Here is a 24671-nt window from a genome sequence, read left to right on the forward strand (position 1 = left end):
TCCGTCCTCTTTGCTAGATGTTAGCCACCCGGCCTGCGTGCTTGCAGCAATCTATGCAATGACACGCACATCAATGCAGTGGGACCCAGGGCCGGACTGGCCATAGCGGGCACCGGGCAATCCCCCGGGGGCCGGTTTTGGGTCCCAGGGGGCCGTTTTTGTTACAGGGCCGTTTTTGCAGCAAGCACTTTGCCAGGGCCGGTTTTGGTTCCCAGTCTGGCCCTGGTGGGATCTACTGGATCTCAAGTGTCTGCGCTCATGCTTTCAGGTATTTCCTTTTTAAAAACGCCTGTCTACTTCGGGCACCTGCACAGTCTGTATCAGCACCAACTAATGGTTTTTCAACTTAATAAATCAGTCTATATATTCTAAATCTGATTATAGTAAACCAAGGTTTGAAGTGGAAACTATATTTTTCTATGCTAGGTACACCTTGATGTGAGAGCATTATACGACATGTTTTTTTCATTCTTAAGTAGTGGTTCAAATAGCTGATATTTTTGTTAAAGCAGTCATTTCAGCTCTCAATTTGGCGAATTGCAAGATCCGCATTCAGTAGTTTACGTCAGAATGTAAATTTTGTCTCCAAATTGATGCTTATATTTTAATGTGGATTAATGTTTGTGGATGGGTATACCTGCTGTTTTGCAGCTTGTGTACTATGTATTCTGTACGTCAAGTGTTACACATGTGACAAAGCGCCAGGATTAATTTAACATTTTACACATCTGATTGCACATGTATTCATGATACGGTTTAAGATTTGTTTTCTTTATGGGTGTGCCGATTGTTTTGCGTGAGTGAAGCATGTGAATACAAAGATGTGTGTTCAGTGTGCAAACTCAAATGAGTGCCACATTTCTACACCCTTAACTGCTCCTGATTCTATTGTGGCAACTTATTTTCCCATGTTGCTAAGGATTTAGTTCCGTGTCTGTTAAGGCACATTTTGCCTCCTCCCTCACTGAAGATTTTCAGGGATTTTGCACCCTAGATTTGGTTGCATCCTATGGGTCACAGTGATGTCCCTCATTGGTCAATCGCTCCTAGGGCTGCCTGTGTGCCTGCTTACATTAAGGTGCGCTGTGTTACATATGTTGCAGTGATCTTCTATTTGCAGGTTGAGATGCACATGCAATATGCTTCAGCATTTAGAAAGGTTAGAGTTTTGTTGCACTCTGTTTTACGATGCTCACCTTCGGTGGTTGAGCTTTGCATGGGATGCATCGTCCTCCCTCACTGGTAAGGAGCTATAGTTAGGGTCATGTTGCATTGCACCCTGAACTTGCAAAAGTCCATCCTCGATAGTTAAGGAAACGTACCGATATACTCAGCGGCGTCACGCGGGGGGGTGCCGGGGTGCGGATGACACCAATCTAGTTAGTTAGCTGCCTGGCCACTAGTGCTGCTTTAGTGCAAGCGCACGCCACCGCGCCACGCACGCACGCACCGCACCAGATGTATGTGATGATCGTCACTGGTGCGATGCGGATGGGCGCTGCGCTGCGTACCCAGCAGTTTGTGGGTCCCAGGGCCATCAATCTTTAGCGCTACCAATGACGGCCCTGGGACAGCCCCCATGCGCTGTGCGCACCTGCTCTGATGTGTCATGGCGGTCACGCACCCTCCAGGGAGGAGACGAGAGTGCGTGCGCGGTGCATTGTGAGAATAAAGAATTAATACCGACGACATCAGACTGCACCACCATCTTCTCTGTTCTTTGATATCGCGATTTGCGAGTGTCGTGGTGGTCTCCCCTTCAAATTTGGGACGGTGAGAGGGAGGAAAATAATATCATTTATTTATTAATATGAATACTGCATGAACGTTAAAAATGTGGCAGTGCAGTGGCACACAAATGAACTGATCAGATTCAGTACATGCTTTTTTTTACTGGCACAAACGAAAACACGGCCCTCTTCGGGCGGGTCTACTAGTGCACCAGGCTAAAGCTTTCTTCCTTCCTTGGGCAGTCATGATAGGCCTGGGGACTGCGCGGTAATGGCATCTTGTTTGCTTTGATACTTGCACAAGTGCCACCATTGCCTACGAACGTAACGTTTGTTCTTGTGCTTGAGTGTCTACCATATATTGCAGTATTATACCTCTTCTAATTGTACTTTGTTTTCTCTCGAGCAGACTTCACTTTAAAATAGTTTATTGGGATTAGACTGTATACACCTGGTGCAGAGATCTTTGTTTGCCCAACAAATTCCAAAGCATTGTAGCTGTAAGATAACTTTGGTGGTGAATACACTTGCTGGCGAGATCGGTGTGCAGTCTAGTTACAGGCCTGACACATACAATGTATAAAGAGTTAATGTCCCAGCTGCAAAGTGAAGCATGCACCATGCAGGTCACAGATTTTTTTTTTTTTTTAAAAGACCTTTATTTACATTTGCACATTGACACAGCGCTTAGCCTACAACCCTGGGGGCCGGCCACGATAAGTATAGCAACAAGCAACGGTACAGGAGATACATAGCCAATCAGCCGACACCCCTGAAGTCTGGCGGTGAAATATCGATGCATGCGTATAGTTGCCAAGGTCGAAATCAGGATAGTCAATAGGTCTATGGAATTTTGTGTTTATTATACTATGGTGCAGTGTTTGTAGAAACTATTCGAAGAAAAACAAATGAAACAATAACATTCACACAAGGCATAAGAGAGTTGAGGGTACAGTCATGGGACCATATTTCGGCGCTCAGTAACCATATTATATACTTTGCAATTACAATTCTTCATGGGAAGGGGGCAGTGAGGAAACCTAAAACAATACTGTATCATTTAATAGGTGGAATGTCAATCAAGGGGACAAGGTTACGTCAGGGAACAACTCTTGCGGGGGGGTACAGATATTGCCACGATAAGTGTTCCATTGAGACCAGATCCTACCCCATTTCTTGGGCCTACCATGACCAAAACTCGACCATATCCGGACACTCCCATAGGATGTGAAGGAAGGTACCAGTCACACCACATCCACGCTTACACAGAGCATCCAAAGTGTAACCCATGCGGACCAGACTCGGACCAGTGACATACACGCGGTGGAGGATCTTGAGTTCAACAAATCTGAGGCGAGAGGATATAGCAACCTCCTTCGGCGAGGACAGAGCGGACTGCCAGTCCTCATCATCTATTTCTAGACCATCTGAAATCCATAAGGCCCTCAGGCGCACAAGCAGGTCAGCCCTATTGTTGATCATCTTCTTGTAAATCAGTGAAACCGTGCTATCGGGCACATATCCATCCAGGATGCGATCCTCCAGGGGTGAGGATTCGGGGATGTCTGTGCCGACAGTAAAGACTGACAACAGGGCGTGCCGGACCTGAGCGTACCTGAAGTATTCTCTGTCCCCGAGTTCATACTCCATTTTGAGCGCCTCAAAGGTCTTAACGTCACCTTTAGACCAAAGATCCCCCACCCTAGAGATCCCTATCAAATCCCATTAAATCCTTTTGTTCGCCACAGGTTACCCAGAATTTCAGAGTCATACAACGGGGTCGCACGAGTTAGTCTGTCATTCCATCCCAGAGCCGCAGTCGCATTATGCCACACACGCACAGCAGTTTTAGTGGGTCCTGCAAGTGTTCTGATGAGCCTCTTGGAGTACAGTGCCCTATTGAAAGTCCCCCCGGTAGAAGATGCCTATCCATGGCAAAGGCCGGGGCAGGTCCGGGGGCATATGTTGCGTGGTTAACCGCACTCAACTGGGAGGCCCAGTAGTAGCGTCTGATGTCGGGAAGGGCAATGCCCCCGTCATACCACGGAAGCGTGAGTTTAGACAGGGCTATGCGAGCACGGCCGTCCCAGACGAGTTGCCCCTGTAAACTCTCCACCTCTCGGAAATAACCCGAAGGGACAAGGTCAAAGGAGTTCTGGAGAGCATACAAAAATCTGGGCAGCGACATCATTTTGAATAGAGCCGCACGACCGAGCGGTGACAGTGGCAGACGACGCCAGCGTGTAACATCCAGCTTCAGTCGTTGAAGAGGAGGCAGTAGATTACGCTCATGGCGAACGGCAGGGTCCAAGGAGATATGTATCCCCAGGTATTTGAAGCCGGTCTCCGATACTTGAATTGGAAATCTACGTGGCAACGGGGGAAAACCACCAGCCAAAACGTAGACACAGGATTTGGTCCAATTGATAATGAGACCCGAGTTCTTCCAGAAGGATGCAAGAACATCGAAGAGCGCATTCAGGGACTTCTTAGGGGAGATAAGATATAAAAGGATGTCATCTGCGTATAGCGAGATACGATCCTCGAAGTCAGGAGTCCACCGAATGCCCTTTATAGAAGGTTCCCATCGGAGCCATTCCGCCAACGGCTCTAGCGCGAGGGCGAAGAGCAATGGGGACAACGGACAACCCTGCCGAGTGCCGCGTCCGAGCGTGAAAACACCGGACACCTTCCCGTTAACCACCACCTGAGCGAGGGGCATCTCATAAAGAAGTTTCACCCACGCGATGAACACGGGACCGAACCCACATTTTGTGAGGGCCGCCCAAAGATAGGGCCATTTAATGGTATCAAAAGCCATGGTTGCGTCCAAAGAAGCCAAAATGGCCGGCTCATTACGAGTTCCGGCCCTCGCGAGAACTCCGTGGAGTCTCCGAAGATTAAGGGCGGTGTTTCGATGAGGAATGAAACCCGACTGATCCGGATGGATCAGGTCCCCGATCACCTTAATCAAACGATTAGCTAACAGTTTAGCTAGAATTTTGGGTTCGGCGTTAAGAAGGGATATGGGTCTATACGAGGCACACCGATCTTGAGGCTTACCCTCCTTATAAATTACCACGATGGTGGCAAGGCGCTGATCAGCGGGAAGAGAACCCGAATCCAAGGCCTCAAGGAACATGCCCTTCAGGTAGGGCGCCATTTTGTCGGGTCGTAGTTTGTAAAGTTCGATGGGTAATCCATTGGTGCCCATGGCTTTACCGGAGCGTAGGGAGCGTATGGCCCCCGCCAATTCGTCCGGCGTAAGGGGCGGATCCATAAGGTCCCTGTCCACCTCAGAAGGACAGGGCAATGCAATATCACGGAGTAACAGCCGGGAGTCCTCCTCATCCCTATCGCAGACCGAAGCATACACTGTTTTAAAGTGGTCGGCAAAGCACTCAACAATCCCAGCCGGGTCAGTGACACACACTCTCCATCAAGCCTCTCAATCACAGGGACAACACGATTCACTCTTTCTTTCTTGTCCAACCACGCAATCAATTTACCAGTCTTGTCACCAACATCATACAGCCTGCCCTGCTGCTCTCTGCTCATCACCTTCGCAGCATCAGTAACAACAGCTCGATAGTCGGCCTGTTTCAGGCTGAGTGAATTAAGTTTTGGGCGTGTCACCCCTGTATCAAGCAAAAAACACAGTTGATGGACAGAATGTAGAACAATGTCATACATTCACCCCAGTACAAGGATCTGGGCCTAAATCCATCGTTTTTTTGCACTCCACACACCCTGGGTTAGACACTGGCTATATGCAAATCAGCTCTGACCCTGTGCCTCATGGGAACAGTCCAGTCCGAACTACCAAGCCATGTCTTTCCCAGACCGGAATCAAGCATCCAAGGACCGGTTTCTGGCTATCAGCCTTCATCAGCCTGGATAGCTTGACTCCAGTGGTGTGGAGAGCCTGGGACTCACGTCTGAGCATACCCAGCCCACTCGGGGTGAAAATTGCAAAAAACACAGTTGATGGACAGAATGTAGAACAATGTCATACATTCACCCCAGTACAAGGATCTGGGCCTAAATCCATCGTTTTTTTGCACTCCACACCACCCTGGGTTAGACACTGGCTATATGCAAATCAGCTCTGACCCTCTGCCTCATGGGAACAGTCCAGTCCGAACTACCAAGCCATGTCTTTCCCGGACCGGAATCAAGCATCCAAGGACCGGTTTCTGGCTATCAGCCTTCATCAGCCTGGATAGCTTGACTCCAGTGGTGTGGAGAGCCTGGGACTCACGTCTGAGCATACCCAGCCCACTCGGGGTGAAAATTGCAAAAAACACAGTTGATGGACAGAATGTAGAACAATGTCATACATTCACCCCAGTACAAGGATCTGGGCCTAAATCCATCATTTTTTTGCACTCCACACCACCCTGGGTTAGACACTGGCTATATGCAAATCAGCTCTGACCCTGTGCCTCATGGGAACAGTCCAGTCCGAACTACCAAGCCATGTCTTTCCCAGACCGGAATCAAGCATCCAAGGACCGGTTTCTGGCTATCAGCCTTCATCAGCCTGGATAGCTTGACTCCAGTGGTGTGGAGAGCCTGGGACTCCGAAACCGGTCCCAGGATGCTTGTTTCCGGTCCAGGGAAGACATGGCTTGGCAGTTCGGGCTGCACTGTTCCCATGAGGCACAGGGTCAGACTGATTTGCATATAGCCATGTCTGAACTGGGGTGGCTGAGTGAACTAAAGAATGGTGATGGATTAAACCCAGATCAGTTGACTGGGGGTGAGTGTTTGATTTGTTCAAACGCTCCGTCCATCATCCCCTTTTGTATCGCTTTGTTCGCCCTAAGTTTGGCAGGGTATGCTCAGACGTGAGTCCCTTGTTCACTTGGCCACTGGATTCAAGATAGCCTGGCTGATGAGGATTATGAATCCGAAACCGGTCCCAGGATGCTTGTTTCCGGTCCAGGGAAGACATGGCTTGGCAGTTCGGGCTGCACTGTTCCCATGAGGCACAGGGTCAGACTGATTTGCATATAGCCATGTCTGAACTGGGGTGGCTAAGTGAACTAAAGAATGGTGATGGATTAAACCCAGATCAGTTGACTGGGGGTGAGTGTTTGATTTGTTCAAACGCTCCGTCCATCATCCCCTTTAGTATCGCTTTGTTCGCCCTAAGTGTGGCAGGGTATGCTCAGACGTGAGTCCCTTGTTCACTTGGCCACTGGATTCAAGATAGCCTGGCTGATGAGGATTATGAATCCGAAACCGGTCCCAGGATGCTTGTTTCCGGTCCAGGGAAGACATGGCTTGGCAGTTCGGGCTGCACTGTTCCCATGAGGCACAGGGTCAGACTGATTTGCATATAGCCATGTCTGAACTGGGGTGGCTGAGTGAACTAAAGAATGGTGATGGATTAAACCCAGATCAGTTGACTGGGGGTGAGTGTTTGATTTGTTCAAACGCTCCGTCCATCATCCCCTTTTGTATCGCTTTGTTCGCCCTAAGTGTGGCAGGGTATGCTCAGACGTGAGTCCCTTGTTCACTTGGCCACTGGATTCAAGATAGCCTGGCTGATGAGGATTATGAATCCGAAACCGGTCCCAGGATGCTTGTTTCCGGTCCAGGGAAGACATGGCTTGGCAGTTCGGGCTGCACTGTTCCCATGAGGCACAGGGTCAGACTGATTTGCATATAGCCATGTCTGAACTGGGGTGGCTGAGTGAACTAAAGAATGGTGATGGATTAAACCCAGATCAGTTGACTGGGGGTGAGTGTTTGATTTGTTCAAACGCTCCGTCCATCATCCCCTTTTGTATCGCTTTGTTCGTCCTAAGTGTGGCAGGGTATGCTCAGACGTGAGTCCCTTGTTCACTTGGCCACTCGATTCAAGATAGCCTGGCTGATGAGGATTATGAATCCGAAACCGGTCCCAGGATGCTTGTTTCCGGTCCAGGGAAGACATGGCTTGGCAGTTCGGGCTGCACTGTTCCCATGAGGCACAGGGTCAGACTGATTTGCATATAGCCATGTCTGAACTGGGGTGGCTGAGTGAACTAAAGAATGGTGATGGATTAAACCCAGATCAGTTGACTGGGGGTGAGTGTTTGATTTGTTCAAACGCTCCGTCCATCATCTCCTTTTGTATCGCTTTGTTCGCCCTAAGTGTGGCAGGGTATGCTCAGACGTGGGTCCCTTGTTCACTTGGCCACTGGATTCAAGATAGCCTGGCTGATGAGGATTATGAATCCGAAACCGGTCCCAGGATGCTTGTTTCCGGTCCAGGGAAGACATGGCTTGGCAGTTCGGGCTGCACTGTTCCCATGAGGCACAGGGTCAGACTGATTTGCATATAGCCATGTCTGAACTGGGGTGGCTGAGTGAACTAAAGAATGGTGATGGATTAAACCCAGATCAGTTGACTGGGGGTGAGTGTTTGATTTGTTCAAACGCTCCGTCCATCATCCCCTTTTGTATCGCTTTGTTCGCCCTAAGTGTGGCAGGGTATGCTCAGACGTGAGTCCCTTGTTCACTTGGCCACTGGATTCAAGATAGCCTGGCTGATGAGGATTATGAATCCGAAACCGGTCCCAGGATGCTTGTTTCCGGTCCAGGGAAGACATGGCTTGGCAGTTCGGGCTGCACTGTTCCCATGAGGCACAGGGTCAGACTGATTTGCATATAGCCATGTCTGAACTGGGGTGGCTGAGTGAACTAAAGAATGGTGATGGATTAAACCCAGATCAGTTGACTGGGGGTGAGTGTTTGATTTGTTCAAACGCTCCGTCCATCATCCCCTTTTGTATCGCTTTGTTCGCCCTAAGTGTGGCAGGGTATGCTCAGACGTGGGTCCCTTGTTCACTTGGCCACTGGATTCAAGATAGCCTGGCTGATGAGGATTATGAATCCGAAACCGGTCCCAGGATGCTTGTTTCCGGTCCAGGGAAGACATGGCTTGGCAGTTCGGGCTGCACTGTTCCCATGAGGCACAGGGTCAGACTGATTTGCATATAGCCATGTCTGAACTGGGGTGGCTGAGTGAACTAAAGAATGGTGATGGATTAAACCCAGATCAGTTGACTGGGGGTGAGTGTTTGATTTGTTCAAACGCTCCGTCCATCATCCCCTTTAGTATCGCTTTGTTCGCCCTAAGTGTGGCAGGGTATGCTCAGACGTGAGTCCCTTGTTCACTTGGCCACTGGATTCAAGATAGCCTGGCTGATGAGGATTATGAATCCGAAACCGGTCCCAGGATGCTTGTTTCCGGTCCAGGAAGACATGGCTTGGCAGTTCGGGCTGCACTGTTCCCATGAGGCACAGGGTCAGACTGATTTGCATATAGCCATGTCTGAACTGGGGTGGCTGAGTGAACTAAAGAATGGTGATGGATTAAACCCAGATCAGTTGACTGGGGGTGAGTGTTTGATTTGTTCAAACGCTCCGTCCATCATCCCCTTTTGTATCGCTTTGTTCGCCCTAAGTGTGGCAGGGTATGCTCAGACGTGAGTCCCTTGTTCACTTGGCCACTGGATTCAAGATAGCCTGGCTGATGAGGATTATGAATCCGAAACCGGTCCCAGGATGCTTGTTTCCGGTCCAGGGAAGACATGGCTTGGCAGTTCGGACTGCACTGTTCCCATGAGGCACAGGGTCAGACTGATTTGCATATAGCCATGTCTGAACTGGGGTGGCTGAGTGAACTAAAGAATGGTGATGGATTAAACCCAGATCAGTTGACTGGGGGTGAGTGTTTGATTTGTTCAAACGCTCCGTCCATCATCTCCTTTTGTATCACCCCTGTATCAAGGTCACCCTCCAGTGCAGTTATCTCAGATTTGAGGCGCACGAGCTCCTCATTCTTTGCTTTTTTGGCAGCAGCAATAAGCGAAAGAGAGCAGCCACGGATAACAGTTTTGAAGGCCTCCCACAGTGAAACAGAAGAAGAAACAGAACCCACATTTTCATTGAAGTAATGGTCCATAGCTTTAACAAGTTCGGAACGGGTTTGGGGGATTCAAAAGTACCAAGGGTTGATAGGAGCAATTCTGCCTACACTACCCACCCCTACCACAAACCGAAGCCACAATGGGGAATGGTCAGAAATACCCCTGGGAAGACGGCGGACCTCGCTGATCGACGTGGCCTGGTCAGACGGCATGAGAAAATAATTCAGTCTGGAGAGGCTACCATGTACCCCAGAGTGGAAGGTGTATTGAAGCCGTGATGGGTGCATCAATCTCCAACTATCAATAAGCCCAAAGGTATCTAGAAAGTCACTCGGCCACATATGAGACTAATGCAGGTCCCTGGGAGGAAAGCGATCAGCTGTACCGGAAACAACAGAGTTAAAGTCCCCACCGAGGATAAGAAGACCCTCAGGCAGTCCCAAGATGACCCTGCACAAATCAGCATATGTGGAGGCCTGTAGGCCCGGGGGACGTATATCGTAAGAATAGACAGTGTCTTCCCTTCCCATCTACCCGTGAGTGCGGCATAACGCCCCCTATTATCAAGTATGACTGTATCTATTTCCAGGGGAGAGAAGACCGGATAAGAATGCCAACTCCCCTGGAGCCAGAGGTGAAGCCAGAATGAACGGCTAGGTGGTAACCACGCCTGTTCATGGCTCGACACGTATTCCCTATAAGATGCGTTTCCTGTAGAAGAACAACATCAGGGGAGTGGCGTCTAAGGAACTGCAACACTACCCCTCGTTTTATCCTGTCTCTTAATCCATTAACATTCCATGATAAGAGTCTCAACTCCCCACCCCCCATCCCCTAGAAGAGATCAAACACCATGCACACTGAACCCCAAGACCGAAGCAGTTAGAAAAAACAATTTGATGCCCTGTGTAAAGAAACAACAAAACAAAACCCCCCCCACCACCCCCAAGGCGAACCCGTTACAACACCCCCCACCCTGCACCCCTGCATAAGACTCAAGAGCCACCCCAACTCGCAGTGTGCCTGTCGCCCCCTCAAACCCCATTCTACACGAAGAACCTCGGAGGAGGAAGAGTCCCCTTTCACCCCCGCCACCCTCAGGCCAACCAATATGGAAAACAAAAGAATCATTGTTCAAACTCAGCTGATAAGATTAGAAAGCTCAGACGTCAGGTCCCACAAGTCACTCTTGGTCCGGCGAACCACCATCGGCGCCGCCGGGGTGCTCAGCACGATCATCCCTTTTTGCCAAAGAGTCAAGCCAGTCACTGACACTGTCCGGTCGGTCGAAGAAAAACGTTTGTTCCCTGTACTCAATACGAAGTCTGGAGGGAAACAACATGGCGTACTTGAGGCCCAAGTCCCGCAACCGTCTCTTAACTCCCTGGAATCCCATTCTCTGCTTCTGAACAAACGGGGTAAATTCTGGGTAGAAGTCCACAGTGGCATTCTCGAACTGCACAGGGCCCTTCTTCCGAGAAGCTTGCAGGATGGCGTCTCGGTCCCTGAAATGGAACAGCCTGGCAACGATAGGTCTCGGGGGGGCCCCCGGCTTAGCCTTCCCGCCTGGAACTCGATGAGCGCACTCAACCGCAAAGAATTTAGTGAGTCCAGCGGGAGCTAGATAATTGGAGACTAGATCTTCCACCAGGAGGTCGGTTGCTGCAGATTTGGGATTTTCCGGGACCCCAATTATACGCACATTATTGCGGCGGGCCCTATTTTCGTAGTCCTCCAGACGACGAGTCACCATCTCATGGGAAGAACGCAAGTTCCCGATCTCGGTCTGGATGTCGGTAACATCAGTCGTCAGACTGGAAGTCTTGAGGTGCAGCGCCTTGACCCTCTTGTTGGTCTTCGCCAGGTCCGCTCGAATCAACGTTACATCCACTGCCACTGTGTCGATTTTGGAGGCAAGAGCCTCATATTGTTGTCCCATGGAGGCCTTCATACTGTCAATGGCTTCCATGACATCTTGCAGCGACACTTCCGACGTAGCAGCGGAGGCAGCCTTAGGATCATCAGGCGTACGGCCAGCACCCCTGGGAGAACCCTTCACTTGGGAGTAGTGGTCCATAATGTTGGTCTGGGTCTGGCCCCCACGATGTAGCGGCTTAGTCTTGCGTTTCTCCGCTTCGGTTTTGGTGGCCATAGTGGAGAACGGACCCCGAAGGGGCCCGCGCGACCTGGTGAAAATGGCCGGCAGCGATATGGCAAAAGACGGCGAAACTAGCCAAAAACCAGCGTATATGCCAATATTGAGGGATAGTCAGGCAAAAGATGAGAAGGCACCTCACTGGCACAGAAGAACCCAACAGGGTCAAGTGGAGACCCGAGCAGTTAGTCGATCAGTCCGAGCCGAGAGCAGGAAAAACGAAACCGAAAGTTGGGCAGCGACCCTCCAGAGGGAGAGATCCCTCCAGTCGTTGTTGTTCAACTGCTCTCTGGCCTGTAGCGTAGCCAAGTCCCCGGTCTCGTCCCGGGGTGGGCCGCAAAGTCCAGGACGACGTATAAGTGGATCCCGGCATCCGAATCAGAAGTTTAGAAGGATATTAGGATCAGCCAGAGCTAGTTGTCAAAAACCCATATTCAAATTCAGGATAAAGTCAGGATTACTGCAAAGGGCGGCGAAGGGTCTCGGGAGCTCTGTGCTCACGCGTCCATCTTGAATGCTCGCGAAGCTCCTCCCCCAGGTCACAGATTTGTATTTTACGTAGGAAGCTCAACGAGTTACTGCTTTCATTGCTGACATTCTTGAGTGATATAGGTCTCAGGTTACCATCCTTGTAATATACCTGCTTAATGAATTATGAACCATCTTTAAGGAATTGCATGCTTACTGCAAGGTATAAGTTAGAAACAGTGCTTTTTGTCAAGTATTTCATTATTCAAATTTTTCACAAAAGTGTTCTTGTAGTAATAAAGACGCGTTTGGAAATTGCTTTTATACACTGTTATTAGTTTAATTACTCGTGTAGATAATGCATCTGGCATTCAGACAGTCGATGTGAAGCTCTTACATTCAGGGATTGGAAAATTCAAAACCTGCCTTCAGTCATAGTTTATCTTTTAAGCACTTGTAACCTGCACACATGTCACTTTTTCCTCCTGTAATGCACCGTTTGCAACCTCATGTATTTTGTTTGCTCACAATTGTCACTTTTGCCTCTTGTAACTTAACGTTTGCTTTTGTAATTTGTTCACTTGTAATTTTCTCCTCATGTTTCATTACTGTTCCTATCGTGAAGCGCTCTGACGCCTTTGGGTAAAGTCTGCGCTATATAAAAACGCATAAATAAATAGAAGACCCTGTCCGGCCCCGCCCTTCCATCCTCCTAGGCTAGTCCTGACCCGGGCGGTGCATTGTGCTTGCAGTTGCACATGGCCGGCTGCATGATTCATTGCTCCCCATGCAGGGAGCAGGCTAGGCCTTTCTTTGAACTCGTCACTTCACTTGCAGGTGGTTCACTTCACAGTTAGTTTACTTCATATGTATACTATGAAGTGAACTGCTTTGGCTGAAATATGCCTGCTTTGCTGGCCGGTCTTCATCCTGCTGCCTTATTGTCAATCCTGGCAGTGGCAGCTTTTATGTCCCTGTGCTTTTGGCTGTGGATTTGTGTTTCTGCTGACTTGTGATTTGTTATTTTGGTCATTCCCTCGGTTGGGGCCCTGCTTCTCTGGGTACACACTGGCTGTGCCATTTCTCTTTTGGGTTTCTAGTCTGTTGGAGGTGAAATCGGCGTTATGGGGTTACCAGTTAGAAAATAGAGCATTCATGCTGCGCCTTTCAAGTGCCCACAAAGAGAAGAGAGGAACCAGATTTTAAAGTGAAAGAGACCGTCAATCACGAGATGAAAATATGGTTCTGTGATTTCATCACATGCCGCCGTAAAGAGAAACTGTATGAACATATATATATTTGCCATCTGTGTCCACTGGCGGACTCGGAGCGGAGGAGATCCATGCGGTAAGTCATGAGGGGGTGACACCATGAGTTACCTGCACCGGGTGACACCAACCCTAGTGACGCCACTTGATATACTCTGTTTTACGATAACCCCCCGTTCCTCCAACCCCCCCTTGCTGGATAAGACGCATCTGGCCTATATATCGTCCTCCCTCAGGGGTTGAGGAATTGTTTGTTTGTCTCATGTTTTGTTGCACCCTGAACTTGCAAAATGTCCTTCTTTAGTGGTTAAGGATATTCAAGCTTTCCATGTAGCATTATGTTGTGGCTGTTATTTACTGTGTGTGCATGCATGCGTGTGTGTGTGTGGGTGTGTGTGCGTGTGTGTGTGTGTATTTAGGCATTTTCTTTGGTTGTGATACTCTTAACCTTGGTTCTCCATTAGGTGAATCTGGCCAACTCATTTGGTGTGTGTTAAGTGATTTTATGTTTCAGCTGGTTTCTTTGCGAAACCGGTTGAGTTAAGGGTTTGTCTTTAGTCAGAGCCTCAGTGTCTTTGTCTTCATAACTCTGTATGGTTGTGAGATTTCCTGTGGAAGTTCTTCTTTGGGTGGTTCCCGTGGGAGTTCTTCTTTGGGTGTGTAACCCATCAGTTGTTTGTTTTTCTGTTTTGTGAAGAAGGGAGATATGTGGCATCCCTCCTTATATATTTCCTAGCGCACAACCTTACCTTCTTTGTTCCCCCATGACATCGATGAATGTGATGTGCTGGAGGGCTGAACTTATTATTATTACTACACCTGCTCCTGGTGGGATCTCTGTCTTCTTTACATGTATTACTACTTGTACCAGCTTGACACATAAAGCCTCCTCGTAACCTACAAGCTTCTGTGCGTTCCTGCATTTTCTTGACCAGCCTCCACGCATCACTACACATATCTGTTATTTACGCTGCTTAAAATGCATTCGTACTGTATAGAACTCTATATATAGAAGCTATTGTCTTAATTATTATGATGATGTATTACTCTGAAAGTTACATACTTTACAATAATGTCAGGTGTTGAAAATAAAAAGATCAACACAAAATTCGAATGTCTAGTGTCAAGAAGTCATACATACCTTACTGTGAGAAATATAAATCAGTTTTGGTTTATTCCTCAGAATTTCAGTATTCCAATACAAACATGTGTTTGAGGAAAGAAGATCGGAGTGTGACGGGTTATGATAACACAGGAGGGGTAGGAGAAATCAGTACCTGCTCAGGTAAATGATGAAGCCTGCTGATGCTTTTAAATGCTGAGATTAACCAATATGCATGTTAAATAATAACAATAAATCATTAAAAGTTGCTAATTTGAATTAGGAGCTTTCACTTTCGAGTCTCAATATGCAGCAAATGTTTCTGAATTTGGGTGCTTGTCTTTGTTTTGACCAATCATCTCAATCTAATATAGTAATATGATCTGTATTAATCTGATGTGATCCATCTTATATAGTACTGTATAGTACAGAGAAATATAGATTGATCATTATCACATCTTGCTTCCAACTTTGCCCTCTTGTTTGCCCCTGAAATAGAATTCATAATGTAAACAAACCTCCCTTTAGGCGTGCCCACTTTCTGGGTGCTTTTTTCATAAACATGTTCAAAGTGAGCCGGAACACCACAAAGCCCATCTTAAGCCTCTTAGCTCGTAAGCACTCCAGTACAGAGCCTCTATAGACATGTAATGCATATGTACACCGTATTTTGTATTACCTTTATATTGACTAAATGCTACATATTTTTAAAGTATGCTTAAACTTGTGATCTGATAACAGGTAATGTGGTTAACACATCAGAGGTTTCATTCTGCATAAAATCAGAAGGAGAATCCAATGCTGTGGGTCGTTTGGATTGTGAAAGAAGAGAAGCAGTCATCAGTCCAAAAGGTAAGCAGATTGTGCACACCTACCTAGAAAAAATAAGAAGCTATCCAGCTAGCCCTCCACTCATACGTGGTCATTCAATCAATCAATCATCTATCAATCAATCATTTTTATTGTTTCAGTTAATTTAACTCAATAAACGTCAGTGTATCCTTTGGTGAACCATATAATGCCCACTACTCTTCACAATCACCCAAACCACACACGTCGCTCCATACAAAAATAACACCAAAGGAGGGATGCCAACTTCTGCTAGATACAGTGTGTAACTACGCAGATGTAACAATAGGATTATATAAATAGGTTTATTAAAACAATTTTTAAACTTTTTGTTGATTCATTAAAAATAAAAACAATTTGAAGCGGATATTGATTTGATTTGTATTATCTTTACAACATACAGTTCACTGTATGATTGATTGTATAACTTTTCCTATATGGACCATATGTATAGGACATACAGATTTGTTTTTTGTATGCAGCATTTTGAAAACATCTATCATTGTCATTAATGGTGTTTATGCTATGATGTTCTTGTACCATATATGTTTTACTAAATAGTAATACAGAACTAACTATGGTCTTTTTAAATAATTTTGTATGAATTTAAATCTTTTTTATTATTGATAACTGTTGTACATTGAGTCGTTACACATCATGTGGGAATTATAGTCTTGTATGATTAATAGACCAATAGTTGCCTAGGGATTTTTTCTTCAAGAATTGAATTTTCCCTGTCCTTGGAACTAATATAAGTAGCAGGGGCTCCTTGTATCTTCTTTGGATCAAACCCCTCACCTGACAGCACTATTAAATTGTGGTGGTGAAATAGATTTGGAATATGTCAGATGGGAGTCATTGTCAAAAATGTCATCAGTTTTCTGTTTAGCTGCTGGTCCCCTGGGTTAAAACTATCCAATTATTGCTTCTCTGCATGTTCAAATACCTCTGTCATTAAAACGCTTTTTTAATAACAATAATTGAAGATTGTTCAGTTTAGAACAAATGCAACCCACATGGATAAATTCCACCTTTTTTGCTTAAAAAAGTCTACATTCTAAGGGTGCCAGGTTGGTCAACTATCCAATGTTGTTAATTTGCCAAAAAGCAAGATCATTAATCTGGCTTTATATGTGCTGGGAAAAGGGCTGTCTAGGTATGGTGCCGGTATCAAGGCTTGTCATTTTTAATTACCATCCAGGCATGTGATCGGGAACTAGATTTGTTTTTGTCTTCCGGGCATGATTGAAACTTTACAGCTCTGTTTGTCGCCCTTTTGACGAATTCGTATGGCACACTCATGCCCCATAGTTAAGTCAAATGTGCCTGTTTGATGGAATCATTCAAATATTTCTAGTAAACCGATAGCTGGTCACTTGAAGAGCCAATCATAGTGTACTACTTAGTGGGGTATCTTGTGTTCGCCATATCTTATACTAGCATTTTATTGTAGTGGACCTTCTGCACAGTTCTTGCTTTGTAAGACCAAACTCAAGATGAATTTGTGCAGTAGATGGTTTTTGAGGCAGGGAAAATGTTTGCCTGACCCTCTTTAACACGTACATGACCCCACTAGCTGCCACCCTATGATCATGTGAACTCAACATTATTAGCACAATAAAGGGTACAGAGTTCCCCGGGAAGAGTGGAAAAGAGGGGGTGCGTGTACTGGAAGAAGGGGGGAATCCCCTTGTTGGAACTAAAACCCTCACACACCCAGAAAACTAGGTGTCATGCTTCATCATATGGGTTCTGCTCATCGCCAGACTGGCGCTGCAATGTCTGACGGGCCCCTGAAACCGGGGCTCTTTATCGGAGATCTTTTGTTCCGGCCATATGGTGCATGTGTGTGAGAGGGCGGGGAAGTGTAGTCGTGGCGTGAAAAGGTGAATGGTAAAAAAGGTGGGTCAGTCCACAATGTAATTTATTCGCGTGGTTGACTCCCTTGATTAAAAAGTGGGAGGGGAGATAAATGCCCTGGATTTATCCATGCATGTTAACTACTACCCCCTGGTCAGGTCGACATGTTTCTTGCCCAAGTGGCAATTCCTCAGGACCTCAGTAAATAGTACTACACAAAAGAAAATTATGGTGTGGTATACAACCTTCTTTAGTAGGTTATATCGGAATGCAGGCCGGTTGGTCCTGCTGAAGTATTGCGACCCCAGAGAATTCCCTAAGGTGCCACACAGACTGCTCCCGTGGGACCGGCTGTCAAGGTATGGTACCTCCGGCGGCGCGCGGTCCTGGCCGTTGGAACCTACCCCCACTTACAGCGTCCGAAACAAAAAAACAACTCAACATTATCTCCTACGCCAACGACACAGAGCTCATCCTCTCTCTGTCCGAAGATCCCTCCAACAGAAAAACCAACTTCCACAGATGCATGATGAACGTTGCGGACAGGATGAAAGATAACCGTCTCAAACTCAACTCGGACAAGACGGAAGTCCTCATCTTTGGGAAAAACATCTCACCTTGGAATGACTCATGGGGTCCTGTGGAGGTCCTGTGGAGCTCGGCACAGCACCAAACCCAACTGACCATGCCAGCATCCTCGGTATCATCCTGGACAACAAGCGATCCATGAAGAAACAAGTAAACGCAGATTAATCTGCCTGCAGGTGGCTCCCTATAAACACCAGATGGACCGTCACACAGGCCCTCCCTTCCCAGAAGGACTCGCATCACACCCCTTCTCAAGAAACTGCACTGGCTCCTGATTCACGCACCACGGGGCCCGACGGACGGAGCTCAAACCCCGGGCCCAGTCCCAGCTTCCGAACCCTAGCCAGGCCGGGCAGAGCCACCCCGGGACCCGGTGGCCTCCCGTCCCCAGCGTCCGGACCCTCTGATGGCTTGTAGGACGGGGGGCTTACGCACCCTGGGGCCTGCCAGACAGAGCTCAAGCCCCAGGCCGGTCCCAGCTTCCGAACCCTAGCCATGACGGGGAGAGCCACCCTGGGACCCGGTGGACCCCCGTCCCCAGTGCCCGGACCCTCTGATGGGTTGCAGGACGGGGGGCTCACGCACCACGGGGTCCGACGGACGGAGCTCAAACCCCGGGCCCAGTCCCAGCTTCTGAACCCTAGCCAGGCCGGGGAGAGCCACCCCGGGACCTGGTAGACCCCCGTACCCAGCGCCCGTACTCCCTGATGGCTTGCAGGACGGGGGGCTCACGCACCCCGGGGCCTGCCGGACAGAGCTCAAGCCCCGGGCCCGGTCCCCACTTCCGAGACCTAGCCAGGCCGGGGAGAGCCTCCCTGGGCCCTGGTGGACCTCTGTCCCCAGCGCCGGACCTTCTGATGGTTTGCAGGACGGGGGGCTCACGCACCCCTGGGCCCGCCGGACGGAGCTCAAGCCCCGGGCCCGGTCCCAGCTTCTGAACCCTAGCCAGGCCATGGAGAGCCTCCCCGGGCCCCGGTGGACTCCCGTCCCCAGCGCCTGGACCCTCTGATGGCTTGCAGGACGGCGGCTCACGCACCCCGTGGCCTGCCGGACGGAGCTCAAGCCCCTGGCCCGGTCCCAGCCTCCGAGTCCTAGCCAGGCCGGGGAGAGCCTCCATGGGCCCCGGTGGACCCCTGTCCCCAGCACCCAGACCCTCGGCCGGAATCAAGGAGGGTTAAGCCCAGGCCATGTCCTCTCCCTGACGGCCTGCCCGGGGAGCCCATTTTCCTCGACTATTAAGGCCGGGGGCTTATAGAATTTCGAGGAAGGACAAAAATTGGAGTTAGCCCGGCCACCAGCCCACTGGGCCATCTGGTCACCCAGCCCGCAGGGCCATCTGGTCACCCAGCCCGCAGAGCCATCTGGTCACCCTGCCCGCAGGGCCATCTGGTCGCGCAGCCAGGCGCCCAGATGGCCCGGGACGACCCAACGCCCAGATGGCCTGGGAGGGTGCCGTACCCAGTCGCCCTTGCAGTCTGGCGAGGGTGGCCGGGCGCACCGAGGCAGCCGCTCTGGAGTTTCCTTCCCCCGGGTGGCTGCTGCTCACCTCCCTGCCCGACTTGCCCAGGGAGCAGTGGGAATGGGAGGCCATCTGGTCACCCTGCCGACCCGTGAGGGATGGTGGCCCCCGTCCCCACACCCCGGTGGGGCAGGCACAGGAGGGGGAAGCCCCCGTGCCGAAGGGCACGTGGTGGAGGCGGTCTCCCGCAGACCCGCATTACCCCCTCTGCATCCCTCGCACCGGCCTGGCAGCAGAGGGACCCACCCCTGGGTGTGGTGGAGGGAGGTGTCCGTGGGCACCCACGCACGGAGAGACAAAAGCTTGGCTCAGAGGATGACTTTCAATAGATCGCAGCGAGGTAGCTGCTCTGCTACTTACGAAACCCTGACCCAGAATCAGGTCGTCTACGAATGATTTAGCACCGGGTGCCCCACGAACATGCGGTGCGCTAAGGGCGATGGAGGCGGCCCCCTTCCGTCCACGCTCCTGTCCCCAAGCGAGCGGCTCTATGCACTGCCCCCCCACCCCCCCGAGGAGAGAGGCCGGCTATCCCAGGCCAACCGAGGCTCCATGGCACTGCGGTCTCGTTACAGTTTAGGGGGGATTCTGACTTAGAGGCGTTCAGTCACAATCCCACAGATGGTAGCTTCGCCCCATTGGCTCCTCAGCCAAGCACATACACCAAATGTCTGAACCTGCGGTTCCTCTCGTACTGAGCAGGATTACTATTGCAACAACACATCATCAGTAGGGTAAAACTAACCTGTCTCACGACGGTATAAACCCAGCTCACATTCCCTATTAGTCGGTGAACAATCCAACGCTTGGTGAATTCTGCTTCACAATGATAGGAAGAGCCAGCATCGAAGGATCAAAAAGCGACGTCGCTATGAACGCTTGACCGCCACAAGCCAGTTATCCCTGTGGTCACTTTTCTGACACCTCCTGCTTGAAACCCAAAAAGTCAGAAAGATCGTGAGGCCCCGCTTTCACGGTCTGTATTCATACTGAAAATTGAGATCAAGCGAGCTTTTGCCCTTCTGCTCCACGGGAGGTTTCTGTCCTCCCTGAGCTCGCCTTAGGACACCTACGTTATCGTTTGAAAGGTGTACCGCCGCAGTCAAACTCCCCACCTGCCACTGTCCCTGGAGCAGGTTGCGCCCTGCGGGCTCCAGGCGCTTGGAGCCAGAAGCGAGAGCCCCACGGGGCTCGCCCCCCCGCCTCACCAGGTAAGTGAAAAAACGATGAGTAGTGGTATTTCACCGGCGGCCCTACACCTCTCAACGAATTGAAACATCAATCACTACAGCTGTACCATTTTTGGTAAACACTACATCAGGTTTTCGTAGTTCTCCTTGATTATTCTTAACATGAGGTTCTCTGTATGCCATCCAACCACACCCTTTTGCTCTATCAATGAGCAATTCCAGAATTTTGTTATGTCTTTTTATCCTAATGTCCTTAGTTTTAGGAAATGCGCCTGAAATAGGAGAAATTGTTTCACAAACATCATTACAATACCTACATGTAGCAAATGCACGATTTCTTCCCCTAGTGATGGTTTCTCTGGTATATAAAACATTTGCTCTTAGCATCAGCGCAGCTATGTACTGGTTTTCTTTCATTTTGTTATGCCGGCTGATCCAGAAGTTTGAGGTTGGATTACTTGCTAAGTATTTTATACCATCACCTTGGACAGGGAGATTTGCCCATTTCTCAAACTCTACTTTTCTCCAATCATATGTTGCTAACAAATTCAAATCATAGCTCAGAAAGTTACTGTCTAAAATGTTAAGTTTCTGTGTTTTGATGATGTTATCAATTTTTTCATTCCTATCTTCTCCTGCATACATGAATGAATGTGCTATGTACAGGTCTGGAGTTGCCCTGAGATACAACTCTATTGAGACCAATTTGTGTACATAGTTTTGGAATACTGAGGCCCCCAAATGATCTTTTCGAATATAGGAGACCATCACATGTGTATGCAGGAAGGTGTAGAAAGTGTTTGACATACTTTTTTATTGTTTGATCCAGAACATTTAAAGTTTTTGCTTCTGTTCCTGTCATTTCCAATTTGAATGATCGTTTAGGTACCAAGTACTGGCACAACATTTCTATTTTCTGTGTGGGCTTAAGTGGTAGATTATCAAGTTTTTGAGCCCAATTGACAAGAACCTTATTAATTTTGTTGTTGCTTGAATGACCATTGTGTGGATCAAAGTTCAATCCGAGGTATCTCTCACTTTCTCCTGGATGAATATTTTCAATGTTTTCTTTTTCAAATTGCCATGGTTTACAGTTGTTAACCAGGATTTTATCTTTATGGTGACTGATATAAAATCCATGTGTCTTTTTCACATTAAGTTTTAATCCTGTGGGGGGGGAGGGGCGTGGCCGACCAGCCACGATGGCGGACGGCTTTTGCTAGAGCTCCGTGCCCGGCCGGGCCATATCCTGGAAAGTGCGGACTAGCGGAGCCCTTCGGACTGCTGGGAGAGGCGATCTAGGGCAGAGCGCTGTGCGGACCACGAGACTCGAAGAATATCTGCAGTCACAGCACCTGGCGGGACGAGCGAGGCCCCGCGGCGAGAGGCCCGCGAAGCCGGGGACTCGAGTGAGGCCGGGATCCGGCGATGGCCCCACCCGGCGTATAACAGGCAAGCGGGATTGCGCGGAAAACTGCGGGTGACAGCCGGGAGGCAGCAATCCTGTGAGACGGAGGGCAGGATTATACGCTGCAGCCACGACGAGCAGAGTCCCGCGGCGTGAGGCCTTTGGAGCCGGGGACTCGAGCACGGAGACGACCCGACGGCGGCCCTCCTGTTCCCGCCGAGACCTGACAGACGCTGACGGAGAGGGCTGGAGGCCCCGGGAACAACGCCGGCCGGCGAAGGCACAGAGGGGCTACAGCGACGGTAGGAGGAGAGGCTGGGCGCCTAAAACCTGAGGCGTGGAGAAGGCCTGCACGGAGAGGAGCCGCCATCTTGAGATTTACTCGGCGGGGAGCAAAGACACGGCCTGCGCGGTGTGGGGGCCCCGAACCCCCCCGCTCCTATATCCCTGTCGTACCGGCCCTGCTGGGAGGCCAGGAGCACGAGGTTCGGCGGGCTGAAGGAGGCGGCCCGGAGCCCGCGACTTCATAAGCGGGAAGGCACCAAAGTCGGGGGGCTGAGCCCGGAGTGGACACCGGGTTAGGGCGCTGCTGACCAGCGTTGACCCTGCAAGGGGTGGGACCCCTACAGCGAAACACTGGTGGCGGACCGACATGACCGGCTAACTGGACTCTCACACACGAAGAGCAGAAAAGACACATTGGTGGCGGACGCACGGAGGGCCACGGACACATTGGCAACAGTGAGTGGCCGCTGTAGCCCCGGAGGAGGGGACACGGCCCTACAAGGAGGGCAAATTATGGGTCGGAAGGGCCTGCGACACGTGGACGGCCCAGGAGACACGATGGGGTTGGGCCCGAGAACGGGTGCGGGGGAGAGTGGCGGCGAATTGGGCCTGGGCGACCGGACGGGGCAGGGTGCCCAACAAACTGATAAGCTGGACCTCATCCTCCAGGAGATTCGGGATTCCCGACAAGCACTGGAACACCAGCTGGGGACCCTCACTAATAACCTCTCTCTCCTAAAAGCGGACCACGGTAAGCTGGCGGACAAGGTCAGGAGCCACGACCTTGCGCTTGCGGACCTCACACCCAAGGTGGCGGACCACGACACATCCATCCGAGACATTCAGGGCCAAATGACCGCGCTGCTGGAGCGGGTCGAAGACGCGGAAGGCCGTAATCGGAGGAATAATATACGGGTCATCGGTCTGCCGGAAAAATGCGAGGTACCACGGGCTGTGGGGTACATGGAACAATGGTTCAGAGAGCACGTGGCGATGGACGGACTTTCCCCGTACTTCTGTGTTGAAAGAGCGCACAGAATCCCGACGGGGCAGCCTCAGCCGGGGCGCCCTCCTCGCCCTCTCATTGTCCGGATCCTCAACTACCGGGATAGGGACACCCTACTGCGGAAAGCTCGCGAGAAATCCAACATCCAGTTCGAAAACCAGAGGGTGTCACTCTACCCGGACTACACGAACATGGTGCAAAAACAGAGGGCCTCCTACATGGAGGTGAAGAAGAAACTGAGAAGCGCGCACCTGGAGTATGCCCTGCTTTTCCCAGCCCGCCTGAAAGTCATCCGGGGGAAGAAGTCGCACTTCTTTGAGAGCCCAGCGGACGCGGCGGAATGGCTACAGGCGATGGGAATGGGCGGCAGCCAGGAGGCCTCCCAAGGAGAGTTGGCCAGGGCGCTGAACAGACACCCGGAAGGTAGCTGCCACTCCCCGTCTGGATCCGGCAGAGGACAATCAGAACTCGGACCATCGAAGACACTTCAGCAGGATGAACGTCGGAAGGCCATCTCCCTCGTGGGCTCCTTCAGAGAGGACCCGGCGACAATAAACACTGAATCAGAGGACAACACTGGCCACTCGGACTCCGACAGCAGCGTGCTGCTCTTCCCAACGATAACCCCTAGAGCTGTGGACGATCTCATCGACAGCTAGTCCGAGGGGAGATCTCCTGCACCGACTTCACTGTAGCAGCTCACGAATGGTATCCTTTTGATATAATGTTTTCGAGACTCTGGATGGTGGTATCCATTGGTGACCACAGGAGGGTAGGGGAGGTGGAGCGGGGCGCAGAACAGGTACTGGCCCACCCCTGGGTACACCACATGTCCAATGGAACTGATACTGTACCGGATACCACGGGGGCGAATGAAAGCTGACTAATGCAGGGTATCCTGATGCTGCATATTATCGCACTGTACTTTACTATGGTAGTGAGCGCCCGGCCGGGCTACTGCTGAGCCGGCGGAGTCCGGAACTGGTAACACAATGACTCTATGTGTGCTGGGTCAACCCCCCCATAGCGTAGGCACAAATGTTTGGTTATATGTGTTCGTAATTTTAATGTTGGGCTCGGCCATGTTTTATGGCTGCGCCGGGTTTGTTTTAGAAATGTTCAAGATTTCTTTTCCCTTAGGTGCACTCTCCTTGGTTCGGCTCCCCGATGCTCTAGTCACCCGACCACCCCTGAGAAAGACCCCCATGCCCACCGACCATGGATGACCAAAAGGGAAAATACAGGGTAATCACCTGGAATGTGCGGGGGCTGGGGGCGGTACAGAAGAGGCATAGGGTCCACTCCTACCTACTTAGAC

The 24671-nt window shown here is 50.1% G+C and overlaps 1 protein-coding gene and 1 pseudogene across 4 annotated transcripts in view; one reads left to right on the forward strand and one right to left on the reverse strand.

Annotated features, from left to right (window-relative positions):
• LOC144823532 (uncharacterized) overlaps positions 1-24671 on the forward strand; it is a 1119534-nt gene that overhangs the window by 556241 nt on the left and 538622 nt on the right. For all 4 annotated transcript variants that reach the window (XM_078682128.1, XM_078682127.1, XM_078682126.1 and 1 more), the window contains 2 exons: positions 14730-14831; positions 15390-15500. In XM_078682128.1, coding sequence (XP_078538254.1) covers positions 14730-14831; positions 15390-15500 — 213 coding nt within the window. The remainder of the gene's footprint in view (positions 1-14729; positions 14832-15389; positions 15501-24671) is intronic.
• Positions 19762-20810, reverse strand: LOC144825604 (28S ribosomal RNA; annotated as a pseudogene).

The sequence above is a fragment of the Lissotriton helveticus genome, chromosome 3_1, assembly GCF_964261635.1.
Source record: "Lissotriton helveticus chromosome 3_1, aLisHel1.1, whole genome shotgun sequence".
NCBI lineage: Eukaryota > Metazoa > Chordata > Amphibia > Caudata > Salamandridae > Lissotriton > Lissotriton helveticus.